Genomic DNA, 21,081 nt, shown 5'->3' with positions numbered 1-21,081 from the left:
TTAGTTTTACTATGTATTCATGTAACTCTACAATTAAGTTTTATATTTTTGTATTTTACATAAATAGTGTTATAGTCTATTCTTCTGCAGTGTACTTTTTCAGTTTGATACATTTTTGAGTTTTGATTAGGTAGATGTGTAAACCTGTACTTCATTGATTCTTTCTGCTATGTGGTAATCCATCAACTGAATCTACCACAGTTCATTTATCTGCCACTTATTGAAGGACATCGGTTTATTTCATGTTTTTGCTATTAGCTATGATGCTGCTATGATCATTTGTGTGCATGTTGAGTAGTATACAAGGGCAAGAGTTTCTCTAGTATGGGTATCAAGAAGAGTAACTGCTATGCCTTCAGCTTGAAATGGAATCGCTATGCCATTTCAGCATGAAAATGGTGATGGCACAATGTTTTCCAACATGGTTAGTATGGACCTACACTCCCACAGTCCAGATATGAGAGTTCCTTTTGTTTCACTGACTCATCAACGCTTGATACCCTGTAACTTTTTACTTACTGCTATTAGTTTTACCCAGAGTGTGAGATTTTCAGTAATATTTGATGTTATTCTTTTAGGTTTTCTGTATTTTATGCAGTGGTTTTGTATCACTAAAAGCAATACATGTAAAGTATTTTGATGGAAGAATAGGCTACGTAACACTCGTATGATTGCAAACATAGAAATTAAATATGCTGCCTGTGTCTATATGCACATATAAACTAGAATTAATGATTACCTATTAGTATTGATTAAATAGAACCACTTGGCTTTCTAATTTATTTTTTGCATACTTGTTGAATTAGGGATGACGTATGTAGTTTGGAAAAACAGAAGCAGAAGGAAGTTTTTGGCAGGTAGGGGGCAGTGTAGAGTAGTAGAGAGGTAGAGCTTTGGGAACCTTCTACCAATGTATCACTTAATTAGCCATGGGCAAATTGCTTAATTACTCAGATTCAAATTCCTCATCTGACAACTGGTATACCAGTAGTGCTTACCCTGTTAGTGTGAAGATTAATACATATAAAGCACTTTGTGTAGATGCTGATGTATAGTAAGTAAATACTCAACAAACTTCACTGACTGTTGTTAACTAAGGTGCTTACCGTCTGCTCAGAGGAACAGGATATACATAAAGAAAAAAGCAAAGAAAACACATTCTAAGTGCCCAAATCAGACCAGTTCATCGTTTATAGCCAAATCAATGTTCATATCAACCTGTGGTAGGGAAAAAAATATTAACTGTTAAGCACTATGCAAAGGAAATACCCTAAACTTTAGCATCTAAAACTGTTCCTTAATTTTTTGTCTATTCATGCCCCCACTACTTTTATTGAAAGAGAGATGAGGGGGAATCCATGAAGAAAATCTCGGGAAAATGTATACACATAAATAGAAATCAGAGAATTAGGAAGCTCACAGAGCCGCCAGCTTTCTATTTCAGCTATATACTTCTTCAAACATGGGTGACTGCCAGACCTCGAAAAGGGGCATGTTTTGCTAACTGTGCACTTTCCCAGTTCTTAGAAACATTGTCCCCTGGAGTGGTAACCTTGTAGAAGGCAAGCTTCCGTAATAGAATGTGCTTCATGGCAGGTCATACAGGTCCGGATTTTATGTGGGCAGTTCTGGAAGGCTCTCTGCCGGGTCTTTCTGTTACCTCTTCATAGCAAATGGAACCTCTTTTCTGAACAAATACAATGCGGAAATGGGAAATAAAGCCTTTACGTTTGGACCGTATTAAGGATCTTTTCATTGTAACTGCACATTCTTTTTTCCTCCTCATTTATAATCCTAGTTCTTTACCCGCCCACTGCATCCACTCCTTAGAGCCGTAGTGGGGCAAAGTATGTGTCAGTCAGCTCAAATGTGAAAACAGGAATGAAGGATAACCAGCACTTAACAGAAAACCAGCACCAGAATCCCATCTACAGATATCTGTGTAGGGACTGCCTGGATGATGATGTATTAATTTATTTTTTCTCATCCCAGAAGAAACTGGTGTTTTCAACTGGTGAAGGAGTCATATGACTATTTCAGGAGGTGGAAACATTGCAACTCAAATTCTAAGATTCCACTGGAGTAGACTCCAGAAGCTTGGTGATGGTGGGCAAATCACTTCGTTGCCCTAAGCCTTGGTTTCCTTCTTTGTAAATGGGAATAGTCATAGTACTTCCCTCATATGACCGGTGGAAAGATTAAACACACTCACCACTGGACACAAGATAGTCAATAAATGACACAAATTACCATCAGCATTTGACTTTTAATACTTAAAAAAGAAACATTTCTTAGCACCAATATTCAGTACTAAATACGTTTAATAAATGGAACCCTGATGTCCCTAAGTGACAGTCCTGCTTAAAATGGTACATTCAATTGTTGGATCTCAGTGTCATCATCTATCCTTTGCTAGATATATGTTTATTGATGCTCAGATCCGGGTCTATGGGAGACCATAGGGTGGAAAGAAAATATCTTAGCATATATTGAAATTAATGGGGGACTTTCTTTTTAAAATATTAGAAGAAGACCGTTTAGATGGTCCTTTTTAAGGTGAAAAATCAACCAAAGTATTTTTTTTAATGTGAGAAGGGTGACATTTAATATATTGTTGAAAGAGCATGGTACTGCCCAGTTAGAATGGGCAGCAGCTGTGCATAATTGGCACAGCTGAGCTGTGTACACCTGGGCTAAATATCAACCTGGAATCTGGTGAATGCAAGGGTTGGGTTGTGGCTATACAGATCTTCAGCAGTTTCTTGGCTTTCAGTTATGAGTCTCTATAAAAACAGCAGCTTTGTTTTTGATTTCTGTCCTCCAATACTGCCTTAGGGAAGCTTATTTCAGAGAAAAACACCACCTACCAATGGCCTGGATGTCCACACATCCTTTATATCCTTGATATCATAAAGTATGTATGTTTTCAAAATGCTCAAATGATAACCTTTATCTATTCAAATGCACCTGCTCCAATAAAATAGAGCATCTCCAAAATGAACATTAAACAGAAAGACTTTAGTAGGATAAATTGCAATCCATCCTTTTTGTTGTTCCTTGAAAATATGTCTCAAAGCACCCGTCTTGCTAAGTAAAATAATAGATCTCTGACCCTGCAAATAATTGGGCTCAGGAGGCATACACAGGGAGAGAATTTTAACTGAAGTTCAGTGTTCTCGGCTTTCTTAGCTTGTGATAAAACCTTGATCACTCTGCTTTAAAACTGTAAAATTAGTAGATTATGTAACCAAAATAAAGAACATTCTTACTGCACCCAACAAAGTGTTTCACAAACAGTTACTAATTAATCTGCACAAAATCCTTTCAACTAAGTATCAACCCCCACCCCAAGTTTATATAAAAAACCTCACTGTAGTTGGGTGTTCGGGATCTCAGTTGCAACCCATCAGCTCAGATGACACAAGAAATGGTACCTTCTGTATTTCTATAACTCAGCTTTTTTTTTTTTTTTTTTTTTTTTTTTTTTTTTGTGGGCAAACTCTCATCCTGCTTCCCCAGGTGTCCTGTCACATTTCTGAGTCATTGCAGGGCTTATGAATTATGAAATGTGTGATGAGCAAGACTTAGAAGGATGGACGATGGGTCATTCAATCATCCATCAATCTAGGTTGTCTCTATCCACTGTCCCTTCCCCTCAGGCTGTCCTTCTCTGTTTCTGGGTCTTAGAATCTCTTGTAGATCCATCTCCTTGGGGGCTCTGGGTTACCATTCTTCTCTTCAGTTTTACCGTTCGCCTGTAGACCTCCATCCCTCCATCTCTGAGAAATATTGGTCTTAAAGGAAATTCTCCCTTCTCTGTTAATGTATTTCTTGCTGAGGCTTTTGTTGAATATTCTCAGTGATTTTTTGGAAACTACTTGTGCTTTCAGAAAGCAGCTCATTTGGGGAACAACATGAAATTTTGTTCCATCCTTCTTCTGTCTTCCCTGCTGCAAGGAGTCACAGAGCTAGCAAAAGGGGGGAGATTTCAGGGAAAATAAAACCAAGTTAAAATGGTAAAACAACCACCGAGGCAAAGATTCCACTGAGTCTTGTTACTGACAGTTAGGACTGGAATTTGGAAGCTCCTTGTGTCCTAGCTAGTGGTTCCCAAATACATTGACAACCCTGCAGCAGAATTACTTTGGAAAGTTTTTTAAAAATACAAATTCTGGGCCTGGTGCCTGGAAATTATGATTCAGTGGACCAGGAGATCTGTGTTTTTACATAGTTCTCCCACATGGTCTGATACGGAGCCAAGCATGGCAACTACTTCCCTAAATCTGATGTTCATTAATTCAACACATATTGTTTTGAGTGTCTGCTATGGCCTGGGCACCATGATAGCCTTTGGGTACTCAGTGAGGATGCATGTGGAAATGGCTAGGTGGAAAGTGAGCACAGCAGAGCATATCTTTATTTGAAGAGGAATCTTTTCATAGTTTCTTGTTGTTAATATTTGCACTATTGTTCCTCCTCCATAAGAGTATGTATTCAGAGGCCTCAAACTCCTGGTCTCAGGACACATCTGGTCTAGAGGCAAGTTTTGTTAGGCCAGCTGTGTGTGTGTGTGTGTGTGTGTGTGTGTGTGTGTGTTTAAATGATAAGATGACAGGTTTGCAATTATTGTCTAAAATGGAGAAGCAGCTGTCCCTCTTTAATGAGTGGGTAGACACCTGGCAGCTCAGTTCCACCACCCTTCTGGCACTCTGCTGTAATTTATAAGGTCTACCTGGTTCTTTAATATCCTCAGATTCTAAGTACGTTGAGAAAATTAGAATATGTGTTTGTGAAAACTTCCACTTGTTTTTGTTACTCTGAAATAATAGGCTGGGTGAAGGGAACTTGTTCTGCTCCTACAAAATAAAATGTCTCCAAATGTCCACATGGTGGTACCTTATTGGAGGGTCTAAAGAAGCAGGAAGTAAGTACAGTCCATGCTCTGAACAAAGCAGAAATTACAAAGTTCATTCCAGGAGCATATTTATCACAAATGTCTTCGTCTAGGCAGAGTTCTAGATACCAAAGAAACAACACTGGTCTGGTATTCAGAGTTGGATCTCTGCTGTTGCTTTTTAGTAAATTCAATTTCGTCTCCTAAATCAGTCTTGGGAAGTGGGGGAAATGAAACCACATTGATTACTATTGTGTGATCTGAAATATGTCAACTCTCAGTTTCACTTTAGTGTTTTCATTAAGGTCCTCAAACTTTTCCTGCTAGTAGTTACAAATGCCTTCCTAATATTTAGTATATGGTACACTTAGAAAAGGTTAATACTGGCCGGGCGCGGTGGCTCAAGCCTGTAATCCCAGCACTTTGGGAGGCCGAGATGGGTGGATCACGAGGTCAGAAGATCGAGACCATCCTGGCTAAGCCGGTGAAACCCCGTCTCTACTAAAAAATACAAAAAACTAGCCGGGCGAGGTGGCGGGCGCCTGTAGTCCCAGCTACTCGGGAGGCTGAGGCAGGAGAATGGCGTGAACCCGGGAGGCGGGGCTTGCAGTGAGCTGAGATCCGGCCACTGCACTCCAGCCTGGGCGACAGAGCAAGACTCCGTCTCAAAAAAAAAAAAAAAAAAGAAAAGGTTAATATCTGTATGGTGCACTGAGGTACTAAGGCATCCTGTTGACACAGGGCTGAGGAGATCTCCAATCTGGCACAGTCCAGTACCCTCTGAACATTTGTTGCAAAGTTTTGGTTCTTACACAGGAGCTCATTCAGGGATGAATGAGGACCATCTCCATGAGTAAAATGAATAAAATATAATAAGATGTAATACCTTCTTACATGACAGAGATGTCTTTTTCTGAAAAGTGAAAGAGATGTGTCCTGTCTCTCAATTTCCCACTTTCTTCAGTAAAAAGAGTAAGACAAATTTTTAAAAATTTCATTCCTGAATAGAGGAAAATATTGAATTGTGTCTAATACATAGTGTTGCATATTTCTTCTGGAGCAATGGAGTGAGCAACCCTAGTGTTTAGAATTTTAGTGTTTAGAATTTTGGTTAGAGGTTTCAAGATGGGCTGCAGCTGAGTTGCAGATATATTTGGTTTGGTCGGCACGAATGTCTCGAAGTTGTGATTTTTGACTTCAAAACGTGGCTTGCTAAGGTTAAAATTTGGGAGATCAAAACATATATTACAAAAATAAAAACCGGGAAGTCTCATTAGAAAACTCTGGAAGTCCAGGGTCTTCTGAAACAAAGAGTTCACAGTCTGTCTGGCAGTTCACAATCAGGCTGTCTGGCAGCCCCAGGCTCGCATTGTATTGCATTGACAGCCCTCGAGGGGTTGTCACACACTCACACACTCCTGTTCTCAGTCTCCACCCTCCATATGCTTTTGTATCTGGCCTATCAGACTCGGTTGTATCTGCAGATCATTCCATACAGGCAGTCAGTTTGTGTCTTTCCCTCTCTCTCCCGCCCATTGTGTTTTATGCTGTCATCTTGAATCATTGCTATTTGTATAAAAACAAATGGTGGCTTGTTGCTGCATGAGTTTGGGAGTACTTCTCCCATCTTTCCTCAGCTGAAGTTGATAACTGTGTGTATAAATTCAAGCTGCTATCACAGTTTGCCCCAATTTAGATTTACACTTCTGTGTTGATAGAGTGAATGTTTTACACACCTAGATACAGCCCCTAATAGGTGTGAATTAGAAGCAGATAACTATTCATAGCCATGATTAGCATTTCCAAAAAGTGTCAAAATCACTCAATTTGTTGTGATAAAGCAAATTTTAAAAACACAGGCTGAACAGGTGTTTAAAAAAAAAGATGTAAGCAGCCCAGGAGCAGTGTTTGTCTCTTCAAAATGAGTTGGAGACCTAGGTTTGAGTCCATGCTTTATTTAAGACTTTGATTTATCTCCAGACAAGGTGTCAATTATATTTCATTTTTTTGAATCATAGCAGTAACCATCACAACTCAAATGCCAGCTCAACATATAATCACAGTCTTACTTAATTCTTATAACAAACCAATTTATGTGTACACTATTCCCATTTTACAGTTGTAAAATTTGAAGTCTAAAGAGGTTTAAGTATTTAGGTTGGTGCAGAAGTAATTGCGGATTTTGCCATTACCGCAATTACTTTTGCACCAATTTAATAACATGCCCACGACTGCATATGTATATATCATACTTAACTGTAAGTCATTTTGCCTCTTATACATTTAAAAATGTTCTCTTAGTAAGAAACACAAGTTATTTTAGGGCTCAATACTTACAGTACATTGCACTTCTATAGCATCATTTTACAAAGCAGTGCTAACTCATTAAATTCAGTATATCTGAATAGTTCCTGTTCTATTCTACTTCATTTGTTTAAAACAAACTAAAGCTCTACATACAACATCTTAAACACAACTTACAGTTTGAAAAACACTGACTTAGAAGCTTAACATAAAATGGAAAGATCTTTGCTGTATTTTACAATAAAAATAGTTCTTTGAGATTCCATGTTTAAAAAATGGTACAGATAAGATTTTTACATTTTGATGTATGCAAATTACATAAAATCTGCGTGCAAATCATGAAAAAAATAATAAAGCGGGGATATGAGAGGTGAGTGGAGCTGTAGACAAAACAAGAATAGCAGAATATTGACTTTTTTTTAAGTTGGGTGATGGGCATAAGGGGCTCATGCTATTCTGTTTACTTTTGTTTAGAATTTCATATGGTAAAAAGGTCAGTTTTAAACAGTGGGTCCACCAAGCAATTAGATCCTGTTTTCCCACAAGACTCCTGGTTGTATGGGACCAGGACATGTGAAGGATGAAGTGTGACCTTTCTTTGGTAAAGTCGTGAACAGAAAGTAGCCAGGCTGGATGGAATCTGATTCTCCAGTCTTCTGATGATGCTAAGCTGCTCTGAAGTTGGGTTTCTCACCTTGACACGATTGTCATTTGGGCTGAATAATTGTTTGCAGTGGGTGGCTTTCCTGTGGTATGTATAGCAGAGTATTTAGTGGTATCACTAAACCCTAATCCCTAGGTGCCAGTAGCTCATCTGTATCCCTCCCCAGAAAGTGGCTCCCCAAAACATCCTCAGATATTGTTGAGTGTCTGCTGGGAGCCCAGGTCACTCTCAATGGAGAATCTCTGTACTAGAGCTCAAAAATATTACATCACCTTGCATTTATGCCTCTCTAGGCTTTGAACAAAAATACAAAGCTTCAGAGAACCACTTCCTTTCCAAGCCTTAGGGTAAACCAGAAATAGATTAAATTAAATAATAATACCCAGGTATTGACTAGGAAATACTAGATTCAGGCAGGGTCATCTGTATGAAACTGGGAATGTTGGTTAACGTATTTCTACCTCAGTTATCTCGTCTGTAACATGGGGGTGGTGGTACATGTGTGCATATTTATAAAAGCAGAGTATTGCCTGGCACATGTTCAATTTGAGTGTTTGGCATTATTATCTACCTATCACCCATAGTGCCAAAATTGTGGTTTGGATATCTTGGAGAGTAAAGTGATTCTCTGAAGTGCTGCATTAGTATTATATTTAGTTATTAGTGTTCCTAAATGTATCTGAGTGCTGTGAGCATGTTTGCTTGTATGTTTAGCCTAAGAGAGCTCCCTGAGTAGTTTCAGAGTTAAGAGAAGGAAGTGTGGTGGTAGTACACAGTTGGTTTCCAGAGCTCCTCAAAATGACGTAACTCTGTAAAATCAAGCTGTGGTTTCTAAATTAATTTACCTATGAATATGAAAATACAACCACAGGCACATAGGACACGCTGAGCATCTGGCACTGGCCAGGCATCATCATTTCTGTGACCTCTTGGAGACACTGATAAGGAGCCTCGGAGACAAGCCTCATGGTTTTCCAGAAAATGCCTCCATCCCAGAGTCAGCTTTTCTGTTTTGGCCATGGGATAGGTTTCATTACTTCTCTTTCCTATTCAGCATACTTTTGACCTTGCTCATGTGATTTTGGCTAGGGTGGAATCACTACCATGCAAGTTAATCCCAAGAAGACTCTTCCCTCTAGAAAAATCAGACCTTTTTCTTCTTCTACTTTGAATTTTCCTTCTCACTTTATGAATACAGTAGTCCCCCCTTATCTAAGGTTTCATTTTCTGTGGTTTCAGTTACCCAACATCGACTGCAGTCCAAAAATATTAAATGGAAAATTCCAGAAATGAACAATTCATAAGATTTAGATTGCATGCCATTCAGTGTGATGAAATCTCACAGCATCCTGCTCTTTCCTGGCTGAGGAATTAAATCCTCTCTTTGTCCAGTGGACCCACGCTGTGGGATGCTCCCCACCTGTGAGTCACTTAGGCGTCATCTCAATGATCAGGTCGACAGTTGCCATATTGCAGTGTTGTGTTCAAATCACCCTTGGTTTATTTTTATTACAGTGTGTTTCTATAATTGTTCTATTTTATTATTATTTTGTTCATCCCTGTCTTATTTCTAAATTAAACTTTGTCATAGGTATGTATATATAGGAAAGAATAAAGTATACATACAGCTTGGTACTATCTGCAGTTTCAGGCATCCACCAGGGGGTCTTGGAATGTATGCCCCACAGATAAGGGGGTCTACTGTATGCTCAGGAATTTTCCAACTTAAAACCATTCATCATGGCACTCTCTTTACCCTGTACCCATCTCTAGCCATGGTCCCATTTCTCTCATTCTCACTTATTAAAAGAATAGCTGATTCTTTCTGTTTCTGGTTCCTCACCCATTATTCACATATCTGCCCACCACTATGTGTCTGATCCTTCCCAAAGACTCCACTGAATCTGGGCTTGATAACATCACGGAAAGCATTTATTTAGCAAATTAATTTTCTCTCCTTCATTCCTTCCTCTTTCCTCTCTCCCTCTCTTTATCTCTCCCTCCTCCTGTCTCCTGTTTTTTTCTGTTTCTTTATGACTTGAAAAATTTATTGAGGTAAACTTTACATACCATTAAATTCACTCTTATTGGTGTACAATTCAGTGCATTTTAGTAACTGTGATGGTCGACCATCACCACATCCTGTTTTGGAATGTTTCCATCACACTAGAAGGAACCCTCATGCCCGTTTGCAGTTATGCCCCATCCCACTCCCAGCCCTAGGACATCTATCTGTTTGAATGTTGTCAGTCTCTTGCAGAACTGAACACTGCACCCTTAGCTTTCCTAACACAGTTCACACGTGAGCCACACTGGGCTTCTCAGAATGTTCCTTTTGTCTTCTTCAGTAAGGAGCTCATCTTCCTCTGCTCACACCCTTAACCACTGGGCTTCTCCAGCCTTCTCCCTCAGCCCAGTGCTTTCTGGGCTTTCCCTGAGTCATCTCTCTCACTCTCATGAATCACCTGTCTGGCCTAGATTTTTCCACTGTTCTGTGTCCCCGTACTTATCTCTTTCCTTGTCTCCTAGGTAAGCCGACCTTTTTCTCTAAGAATTACCTCAGATGCTCCCTATTCTAGGATGGCGCTGTGATGTCCCCCATTTTCTAAACGTTGGTTGTACTTCCTGTCTATAACTGTACATGGAAGAAGAGAAGCACCACTCATGAGATGTAACCCTAAGTCAGCTTTCTAGTCTTTCCTGCCCCTTATGGGAGTTCTTCTCTTAGCTCCTTTCCCGCGGCAGATGAAAACTCAGGTAGCCCCACCCACTCCACTTCTGACAATGCTTGGGTAAGAAATACAGTTTCAAGCAAAAAAGTTACAATGTCCTGTCTTATGCAATAGTTAAAAGGTAAAACTTGATTTAAAGGGAAAACTCATCTCCCTCCCTGGTGCTAAGTTGGTGCGGAGGGAAGGTCTACAGTTAAAGAGATAATGTTTTGGCTTCTTTTCTCACCTAGTTCACCTGCACTGCTTCCCCCTAACTCGGTAATTCCAATTCTGCTAAGTATTTTGCCCAGAAGAGAAGAAGGGAGACCAGCAAGTTCAACTTGATGGATCCCGTTTTAGTGGCTTAGTGGTCATGTCGCTTTAGACTTGGTAGAAGTGCAGAACTGGCGTTTTCTTCCAGAGGTTCTTTCATGGGTTCACTTGAGATTCCAAAACACCGGGGATATTTCCCCCTCAGTTCCCTGAATGTAGTGCTGCACTCTCCCTCTTCCCAGCCCCAGCTAGCCACTTCCTTCTTTCTCAGCCCCCACAAGTCCAGAGATACCCTAGCTTTCCTCTGTGAGGTCTCTTTCCCCAGAAGGAGGTTCTCCTGCTCAGGAGGTATAATAACCATATTCCTCAGGTGCTTACCCGTGTGTGTCTGGCGCACAGGAAACGTCATGCATTCTGTGCCCCTAACATCTCTCAGAATCCTTTTCCTTCACCAGTTGCAACCCTCTATTTGGCTCCAGCGTGCTCTCATTCTCATTTAGTTGTCTCATTTAGTATCATCCCAGACCACTGCATCCCTCCAAAGGTAGCTCTCTGTGGTCTCCTTGATGTGTAATCTTAAAGTACAGCTTAAAAGGAGTACCTGCCTTCCTCTCTGTGAGGAAGAGTTCTTTCCGAAGACACCCCTCTCTCAAATCCTCTACTTAGTCTCTGGACAACTCTAATGTGAGTGAGCCGTGAGAACCAGACAGATGGTTTTGCAAGATCTCCCTTAAATGTTTGCACTTCTTTCTGGCACCTCCCTTTGGGATGTCATACCTGCTGAGTCTTGGTGGTCCAGGAAACTTTGCATGAGCATCCTGTTACAGACGTCTGTCTTCCAGTCTAGAATCTCTTATTAAAATGTAGTATAATTAATTATACTTATGGTCAGTGTGCTACTTGAGAGTCTAAATGCCTTGAAGACACGAATTTATTTTAAAATATTCTTTCTCTGTGCTTATACCTGACATGCTGCAGGCACGCAGTGAATTTGAGTTTTTCCCCAAGATGACTCTCCTTCCGTGATCATGAGGTGAGGAACAGAATGGTCTGGGCTGGTGTGCACAGTTAGAACTCAATGTTGAAACTCTTTCTATTTCAGCCAAAACGTTCTCTTTGTACTTTTCATTTCATTTACCCTTTTCTACTCAACTCTCACAAAAGTATTGTTTACAGATTTTTCACATTTTATCATTTTAGGAATAAATTTTTTTTTCTTTTTAAAAATGTTTCATTTCATAATTTATACCACTATGAACACTAGTGTAATAAATGACTTTACAGATTTTTGTGGCAGATAACTGGGACATTATCCTTAGTGGTAACCTCTCAGTAGTTTCAGAACACCTTCAGAATGAGGCTGGGGAACCACTTAAATAATAAGTAAATTATTTTGATAACTATATGAAGACATTTTAATTCTAAAATCGCATTTATGGCGCCTACATACATGTCAGGCTAAAACAAAATTGATTCTTAGAGTTACCACCATGTATTCCAGTTTGTAAAGAGTTTCTAAAGAACACATGACCCAGGCAGCTGAGGTGGCGACTATGCAAAGAGAATTTCAGTGCCACGTGTTGAGCTCTGTATTGTTTGAAATATTTTAACCTGGAAGATATATTCCTTTTCTATTGTTAATCCATTGTAAAAGTTTAGTAATGCTTTGGATAATAGATATATGTACACTGAAGAATATTTAACATTTTTGAAAGACTGTATAGTGAAAATTTGTATCTTTCTATTCTCTGTTCCTGACCCCACAGTTTTCCTCCCCAGACATAACTGCTTTTAACAGGTCTCTTATGCCATTCAAGAACTATTTTGTATAGTTACAAATATATATGCTGTATATACACTATATACAGCAAATATGGAGACCAAAAAAACCCCATATTTCTTTTGCACACGGTATTTTGCACCTTATGTTTGTGGTTTACTGTGTCTTCGAAGTGTTTTCATTTAATCCCAGAGAGAGTTGCTGTATTCTTCTACATTCATGCCTATTGCAGTGATGGTGCATTACCGCAGTGCATAAGCTTGAAATCAAGCAGTGGAGTTTTTATGTTAATAGTCAAGTCCTTTCCCTTTACAGAAGAAGTAACTGACATTAAATTTTCAATTGCCAGTTATATTAATACAGACCTTTAAAAATATATAAAATATCAGGTTATACTTTATGGATCTCTAATGATCTGATTACTTAAGCATTCCATTTGGTATCTATTGCGTGGGGAAAATATGTTGTAAGTACACAGTTTCTATCTTTATTTCTCTTTGACGGATTTGTTCACCCACTTGTGTCTCTATTTCTTTATAATGGGGGTGATAACAGAAAGATCCCCATAAGTGGTTGTGAGGATTATAGTGGGTTAATATATAGGAAGCACTTAGAGCAGTTCCGGGCACATAATGGGCACTCCATAAAAGTTAGTGATTATTACATTACTGTTTCGTTTCCTTCCTGGTATTGCAAAATTGTCCCTGCAGGAAAACATTTATATTATATTATGTTATTAAGCTATTTTTAAATCCTAAGTAAATATATGGTGGCAAGGAATGTTATTATGTAGACTTAGGAAAGGTACATTCTTCATTATCATACAAGGAGGTCTGGAATCATTTCCTATTGAATCAAAGGGAAGGAAAATCTGCATACCCTTATAATTATTTAAATTTGTCTTTGTTCATTTTGTTTCATGTTTAACTTGGAAGATGTCATGGAAAATAATATATCATAGAAGTTACTTATCATTTAGTTTTCCTTTCATCATTACATGTAGTAAGATCCTAAAGTCTAAGTTCCTTTTATGTGTAAAGGTTATTTTTAGGGAAAATATGACACTTAAAAAATGTTCCAAAAAAGCACCTTAGATTTGGCTACCTTGGAACCTTGGAAAAACATTAGACAGTGCTGTTCTTGAACCGTCAGGGATGAAGACTTGCTTTCAAAATCCTGCAACACTGTTGAAACTCGGACTTGCTCTTAAACAAAAGTCTTGTCTTGAAACATGCAACAAGCGACATTATCGCATGTCAAGTACAAATAGTCATCCATAATTGCGGAGAGGCTCGTAAAGCAGTGTGACCTGGAATTGGCCAAGTAATTTGAAGTTTAAAGCAAAGCAAGAACACTGAAGCAAACCCTTTGTCAAGTATACTTAAAATGTGTTGACATGTTGTCTAATATTTTGAAGCATATCGGTTGGCATGATTAGGTAACTGTGTCTTGTCCCTTTAGCTTGCACTTGGTTGAAACTAGTGGAACCAATTGAAAAACAGCTTTGTAATTTTTTTCTGGCATAGCATCAGCGATGTTGGTCTTGCCAGAGGAGATCTCTCTGAGTTGAGGACAAATTGAAAGAAGCTCTGAAACCAACACATAGCATCTCAGAACGTTCTGGCACTATTTTTGTATTGCCGCCCCATCTACTGCAATGTACATACAACAAGAGCTCCGATTCTCTTTGCTACTACTTATGTCCACTCATTGCTGGAAGACCAGAAGCAAAAATTAACAGAATATCAGAGATAATATACCTCACCATATAAAAAACAATGTCATGATTTAAACTTGTTTGTCAAGTTTTTCAACAGTATCCTCAGGAATATTTGTTTCTTTGAACAGGATTTTCCTTCTCTTCAATTTGTATAGTTTAGATTTATTTGCATTGTCATAAAATTTTCATTAATTTATGCATGAAAAATAAGCAAGAAATAAATCTTTGAATATACACACATGAACACACATTATCTATATAGGTATACACATATATACATATGATTCCTATGTAAAAGAAGTTATTTTTCAGTATAATAAAGCATGGAGTACACACAAGTTAGCTTATGTCTGTCTATGTGCATTTGGACTACAGAGATAGATGCGTTCGTAGATTTGGCTGATTCTAAAAGGGACCTTAACATATGAAAGGTTACAAATCACTGTTTTTTGAAGATTATCGTCTAGTCGGAGAGAGAAGCCATGATCTAAATAATGCAATAGAAGGTGTTGGAAGTGTCAAGGGTCAAGGAAGAGAATATAAAGTGCTGTAGGTGTCTATGGGAGCACGGAATGACTTCCAGCTGGCATTCACCCTATTTGTCCATTGTTCTGCTGTCAACACAGAACTGCGGGTATGGAAGGTAACATCAAACTGGGCACATTATATTCTTCCCTCTTTGCTGCTGAACACTTGTGAAGTGCAGGAAAGATGGGTGAGCTGGTTAAGAATTTTGGATTTGGAGCCCAGAGTTCATGTAACTTTTATCACCTATCTGGCCAGTTTTCAGCAGGAGGGAGGCAGGGTCAGCATGCAGAGTGGATGAACTACATCTCTGGAAGATGTGAAGCTTGTGGATGAGTGAATGAGTGAGTGATTATGAATGAACAAATCGGTTATGTGATGCATGATTTCTGATCTGGCAGGATACACAGTCTCAACAAGCCAGTATACTCATTAACTAGTTGACTACCATGCTACAGTGGTTGCATACCATGAGAGTGAGTTAATGTAAGTTCTAGAAGATTCACAATACAACACCCATAGGTATCAAACATTTGTCCATTACTAATTGAATATTTTACTATAATAAATGTCTTTAACCTGCTCAATTTTTTTGTGAAGATTAGGAATAATATATATTTATAAATATAATTCGTTTCTAAAGTATCGAAATTGGAGATGACTTTTTGTGGATGCAAGAGAGGGTGGTGTACTAAGCAATCCTTATGGTTAAAATTGCTGTAGGGTTTTTCTGTCTGAGAAAGAAAATGCTTGTTAGGTACATGTTATCTGAAAGAAATGTTGCCAAATCATTCTCACACCTAAACTTTCTCCACATAAAGAAATGTAACTCTCAGCATTTGCCAAGATGATATTCAAGGTTGTCTGTATACATTAAAAATAATAAATACATATCAATATTTCATGATATCTGCAGTCTTAGTAGCAGTTTTGTAAAGTATATGACAAGCCACAAATGGTTTCTTCCTTCTTTTAGAGCAACCAGGCACAACTATTTAGAGCATTTTTGGTTTTGAATCCAAGGTCTAGCATTTTTTAGCTCAGCTGACATTAAGAATAGATAGTACAGTTGTCAATATGCACTAAATTTGGGGGCTATTTAAAGATTGCCATGAGAACGTGTTGTGAATATATTAAGCTTTAGCCCTTAAATGCAAATGTCTATTAGCAGGGAAAATTCTAAAGGGTATCTATTTTTTCTTTGGCTTAAAACATTCCTGTGAATAGAAGAATATTCTTATTGTAGCAGATGACATTTTGATTTGTATTTGCCTTGCTTCAGTAGCTTCCTTTGTATTTATTTTGGCTTTGTGATTTCAAAAGTGGGGAGAGCTTTAATGCGTCCCCTCTCTCCATGATGATACTTGGCAATGCTGAGAAGTCAGATTGTGATTGTATTAATTACCTTCATTATTTATAAAGTCAATGTCCTACTTTAACATTGATTAAAAATAAGCAACATAATTAAAAAAAAAAATCTTCCTGAATGACATTTCTTTTTATCTTCAAACTTTATACAGTGTATGCATGTGTGTACATATAAATGAATATTATATGATTATTAGCATATCTTTTCTCTTAAATTCTTTGTCTATTGTTTTCTAGTTTCTAATTTCTATGAATTTGTGGGTGAGAGTAAAATTGATATGTTGCAAAATGTGTTCTCTTTTCATCTTGTTAAGCCAGATACAGATTATAATACTTCTAATTTGAATGTTTATTTCAAATATGATTATTTCACCTCCCTGATTAAACTTGCAGTTAACTTTTCAAGGGTTTTATTCTGAGACTAATACCCTTAGCCAGTCATACAAGACGGACCGCTGTACATCTGCAGTCTCATTTCATACCATGCTGAGCTTTGCCATGTGTATTTCATCTCTTTAGTCTTCTTTCTGTTCATGCAACCCAAGACTAAGAACATACCATGAGCACCTAAGCCACAGGGCCTTTGCGTATTCTATTTGCTATGCCCAGAGGTGATTGTTAAAATATTTAACCAGCAGTAGGGCATGCATACTGATCAATCCAAAGTGACATGGGCTAGAGCGGGATTCTGGAAGCCCTCTGCTGAGCCTTTTGCTTGGCTCCAGAGAGGTGTGGTGGGGTCCTGGGACAGCATGGAGATAAGTAGTAGTTGATGGAGGAGTAGTGTCCAGACATTAGCTACTCACAAGCCTATCTGCCACCTCATAAATCCACACCAAGTACTTGTCTACACTAGAAACATTTCTTCCTTCCCTCACTCTGCAGCACATACATACACCTCATTATGTCATCTCTTCTTTTCTTCCTCTGTACCCCACTTCCTCAGAGAAGTTTTCCCTAACCTTCCTGATGAGGAATGCTTTCATTTAGGTAGATGTCTTAGAAACATCTACCCCTCCACTGTACCTTTCACGTGGGCAATTTATAAATACTCCGCACTCATTTAAACAAGGTGTCACTCGCAATAGTTGATGCACTCCATGAGTATGGGGATGATCAGTCTCCTGACAATCCCATCATCACCTCCACCTCCCTCTAGAATTGTAATCCCAGCACCTGAGAGGTACTCAATACATTTTTATTGAATGAATGAGTTTTCAAAAATAATTTAGAGCGTCTTGGAACACATTTATATGTTTTAAATATAATCAATGTACATGTTATCTTGGGAATGGATTGTTGGCAAGATAACGTTTTTTGAAAACAATCACCTTCTTTTATGCCTTCTTATACACTTTCCTGAAGTAATTTTCAAATGGTGGCCAGATCCCATGCTGTGACTTATCCTTTGGTTCCAGTAGAAATGCTTTTCACTCACTTGATGTCCAGTGCAAAGATTTAATCTCCCGAGTGACTCATTCATTGTTCTTAAAGCTCAGCAAGAAACATTGCTTGAAAGCCTCCTGTGAAAGGGTATTTGGAACATTAGAGAAACCAGCAATGGGTAAATGGTGGTTCTACCTTCAGAGTTTTATCCATCAATCTAGTAATTTACTCCTTATCTTATTTATAAGAGTTTATAATATTCTCTTTTCCCATTACAGTATTAGGACACAGACCATGTATTTTTTTTTTCCAAATGACATAGGGCAGAGCTTCATATATTTACTTGAATAGTTTTTGATATTAAAGATGAGGATGATAATGGCAAGGTTACTGCACAATTCTTTGCTAGAGTTTCCCCTTCCTTTCCTGAAATTCCCAACTACCTGTTCTTTTTAAGTCTGTTATTCTGTTATTGCCGAATTCTTTCTAAGTTAGATTTTGTGTATGTACTGGATAGCTATAATTTCTTTGAGGAAGGAAGTACCAATTCAATCAACGTACTCCTCAAGACTTTGCAGTGGTCGAGTCTTACCCATTGTCCCTAGACTTTAGTGCATGTTACTATCATTTCCTAGTTTCTCATGAGTCTTAGACATGTATATGTATCAAATTAACATATCTCATGTTTCACATGCCTTTTATGACTAGTTAACATTGCATTTTATTTGATAATTTAAAATATTATTGGTTTTCCAGTCTATCTGTCTATATGTGTATGCATGTTTGTGTGTGTTTCATCTTTCTCCTGATTTTTGGACCACAGTTTCCTCAAATGCATGATTAGAAAAAAACTATGGCTGTCAGTTATAAATTAAATCTAATCTAGAATGATTTCAGTTATCATTTAAATTAGTAATTGAAACTAATTATGGACACAGGATATGTCATTGATTGAGCAGAAGAAGGAGGAAGGCAAGATACCTGAGACCCTTTGGTCCAAGCAGGGAAAATCAACCACTGGAAAAGCTTGAGCAGTATAATGATTGATTGAGGTGGAATGTGTATTTCTCCCTCGTACATTTAAATTACTCAATAATTTTGGCCATCAATCACTTGGGACCTGATGCTGTTAAAAATAACTTCAAAAAGCCAGTGTAGCAGACACTACATGTGCCCTACTCATCCTCTTGCCTTCATCACTTCAGTGCACACACCACTTTTAATAGCTAGTATATGCATTTCTTTCCTTTTTCTTTTTTTCACCTCTGTAGTTATTTACTGCCCTATTAGGAGGTTACAAGTACTGGGCAGTTACTACTGTCATGGGAATTGGTGTGTAAATACCCCAGCTGCCTTGCCTCTTTGCAAGAATAACTCAGAGATGACTCTTGGATGACTCTTAGGCCTGGGTTCTATAGGAACTGGACTTCCAGTCATCCATGGTGTTAGTAGGCTTTATATTTCACCCTGTCTAGGCTGTCTTTCTTTTCCTGTCTTACTTCCCCATCTTGACTGTTTTTGTCCTTTGCTTCCCAAGTAAATTACTTGCACTTGAATTCATTTTGTCTTATTTGGGTTGTGGAACCCAAACTGAGACATGCAGTTTGCAGCAGTGGGGATATTGAATGAAGGTTAAAGATCAATGGTACTATTGTAAGTTGTTAACCTGCAATTCTTAGAACAGCAGTTCTCAATTGTATTTGCACTTGTTTCAGATTCCAGTGGACCTAGAGAGAGTGATGCCTAGGCATTCTAGCCACAATTCCATCTCTTACATCCTACCTAAGAGTATATATTAGATTGCAGGCACCCAAGAGCATTATTATAGGAAAGATGACTTAACATATTGTTTTAAGTACATATTTTTCAAGTTGTCATATTTTTATTATTTGATTTCTTATTATTTGGGATGTACATAATATCTGATTGCATACGCCACACGTCAGGAACCCATTGTTGGGAACCACTGTCTACAGGAGGCTGAGTTCTCTCTTTGGGTCAGTGACAACTAAAACAGCTCAATCAGTAGCAGCTGCTGAATCAGAGAGTTGTACCTGTTCCTCACTAAAGTAACAAACTTTAAAATCATTAATTCTGTGTGTGGTACCAACTGAATTTTAGGAGTCCAGAGATTCAGATGTGTGTATCACATGTACTTGATCATTAACCATGCAGCTTAACTAGTTTTAAGTGGCCACTCAAAATGACACAAGACTTTCACATAATTATTTCCTCTCAACCAATATATTCAAGTTTATGAAAATTAAAGAAAGCAAAAAAGAAAATGGTTTCATTTGCAAGGTTCTCAGACTGAGCATTTTCTACCGTTAGCATTTTAAAATCTGTTTTACACAGCATATGTAATTGGGAACTTTCTGCAGTTGTCTTAAAAAATAGGTCTGAGATGGACATTGATAATGCTATCTATAATTTGCATGCTTTATTAGGAATTCAGAAACTGCAAAAATTAGTGCTTCAAGATATCTGCTTATTTGACTCTGTTGGTTTTGCCAGAATGCTATCGTTAGAGAAAATTGAATAAGTTAGAATTTTAGGTTAATGTTTTCTTTCTTGAAATTATCTGGCAAAAGTTTTAATAATTATTAAAATTTAATATTTTAGTATTGGTAAACATTTCAAATTCTATAAGATCGTTTCCATCTACCTATGAGTTACATGTTTTTTAAGTATCTACATTTCAAGCATCCTCTATTTCGTATCAAAACAGATTTGTTTTATCCGAGGGTTTTCAGTGTCTCCAAATGATAAAGAGTTTTTACAAAAAGAGCAAAATTGCTTTTTTAAAGCAGCTTTTTTAAAAGCTAACTTCTTTGTACATATATTTTACAGATTAAAGGATTTACCTGAAGACAAAGCATTCTATTCATCAGAGACTGGACAAGAGTTACTCTTGCATTTGGCAATTAAAGATGATGTTTCCATGGAAACAGTTGATCCTGCTTTCATTCATTGGCTGCTTGGGAGGTAAAAATCCTGTATTTTCTAAGTTGAGGTTAGAAGTATACTCGAGTCATATGCTTGCATAATTTTCAGGTGTTGAAATAAAACTCCAAATAAAACTCCACCAATAGCAAAAAAAACAAATGCTTTCCCCCCCAAAAGGAAAATTTAAATTCTCTAATCTGATAATTGGGTTCTTATTCCTTCCCTTATTTTTGTAAGCCATTTTTATTTCCATAGCAAATATAATGACATCTGATAGTACAGATCTACTTATATTATGCTTTGGTATTATGAATATAACATCAAATTTGAGCATGTTAATTTGTGACATTTTTTTCCAAAGAGACTTAAAGAGGCGAGATCTCACATATAAAGGAGTATATAAATTTAAAAAGTGCTGGTATTTTCATATGTTTTACTTTTAGCAAATAACTTGTCTAAAGGACTAAAACTGAATATAGATATAATTTTCTTTTTTAATTTTGGAAAATT

General features: G+C 37.7%; 1 protein-coding gene across 3 annotated transcripts in view; it reads left to right on the top strand.

Moving 5' to 3' along the window:
* The window catches only part of CNTN3 (contactin 3), a 339,006-nt gene that overhangs the window by 67,602 nt on the left and 250,323 nt on the right, over positions 1 to 21,081 (top strand). For all 3 annotated transcript variants that reach the window (XM_005547627.5, XM_015446200.3, XM_065538896.1), the window contains exon 2: positions 20,476 to 20,610. In XM_005547627.5, coding sequence (XP_005547684.3) covers positions 20,556 to 20,610 — 55 coding nt within the window. In that variant the 5' untranslated portion in view covers positions 20,476 to 20,555. The remainder of the gene's footprint in view (positions 1 to 20,475; positions 20,611 to 21,081) is intronic.

Source organism: Macaca fascicularis, chromosome 2 (genome assembly GCF_037993035.2).
Source record: "Macaca fascicularis isolate 582-1 chromosome 2, T2T-MFA8v1.1".
NCBI classification, from domain to species: domain Eukaryota; kingdom Metazoa; phylum Chordata; class Mammalia; order Primates; family Cercopithecidae; genus Macaca; species Macaca fascicularis.
Note: the sequence above shows the minus strand (reverse complement) of the source record. Positions and strands in the feature narration are given on the sequence as shown.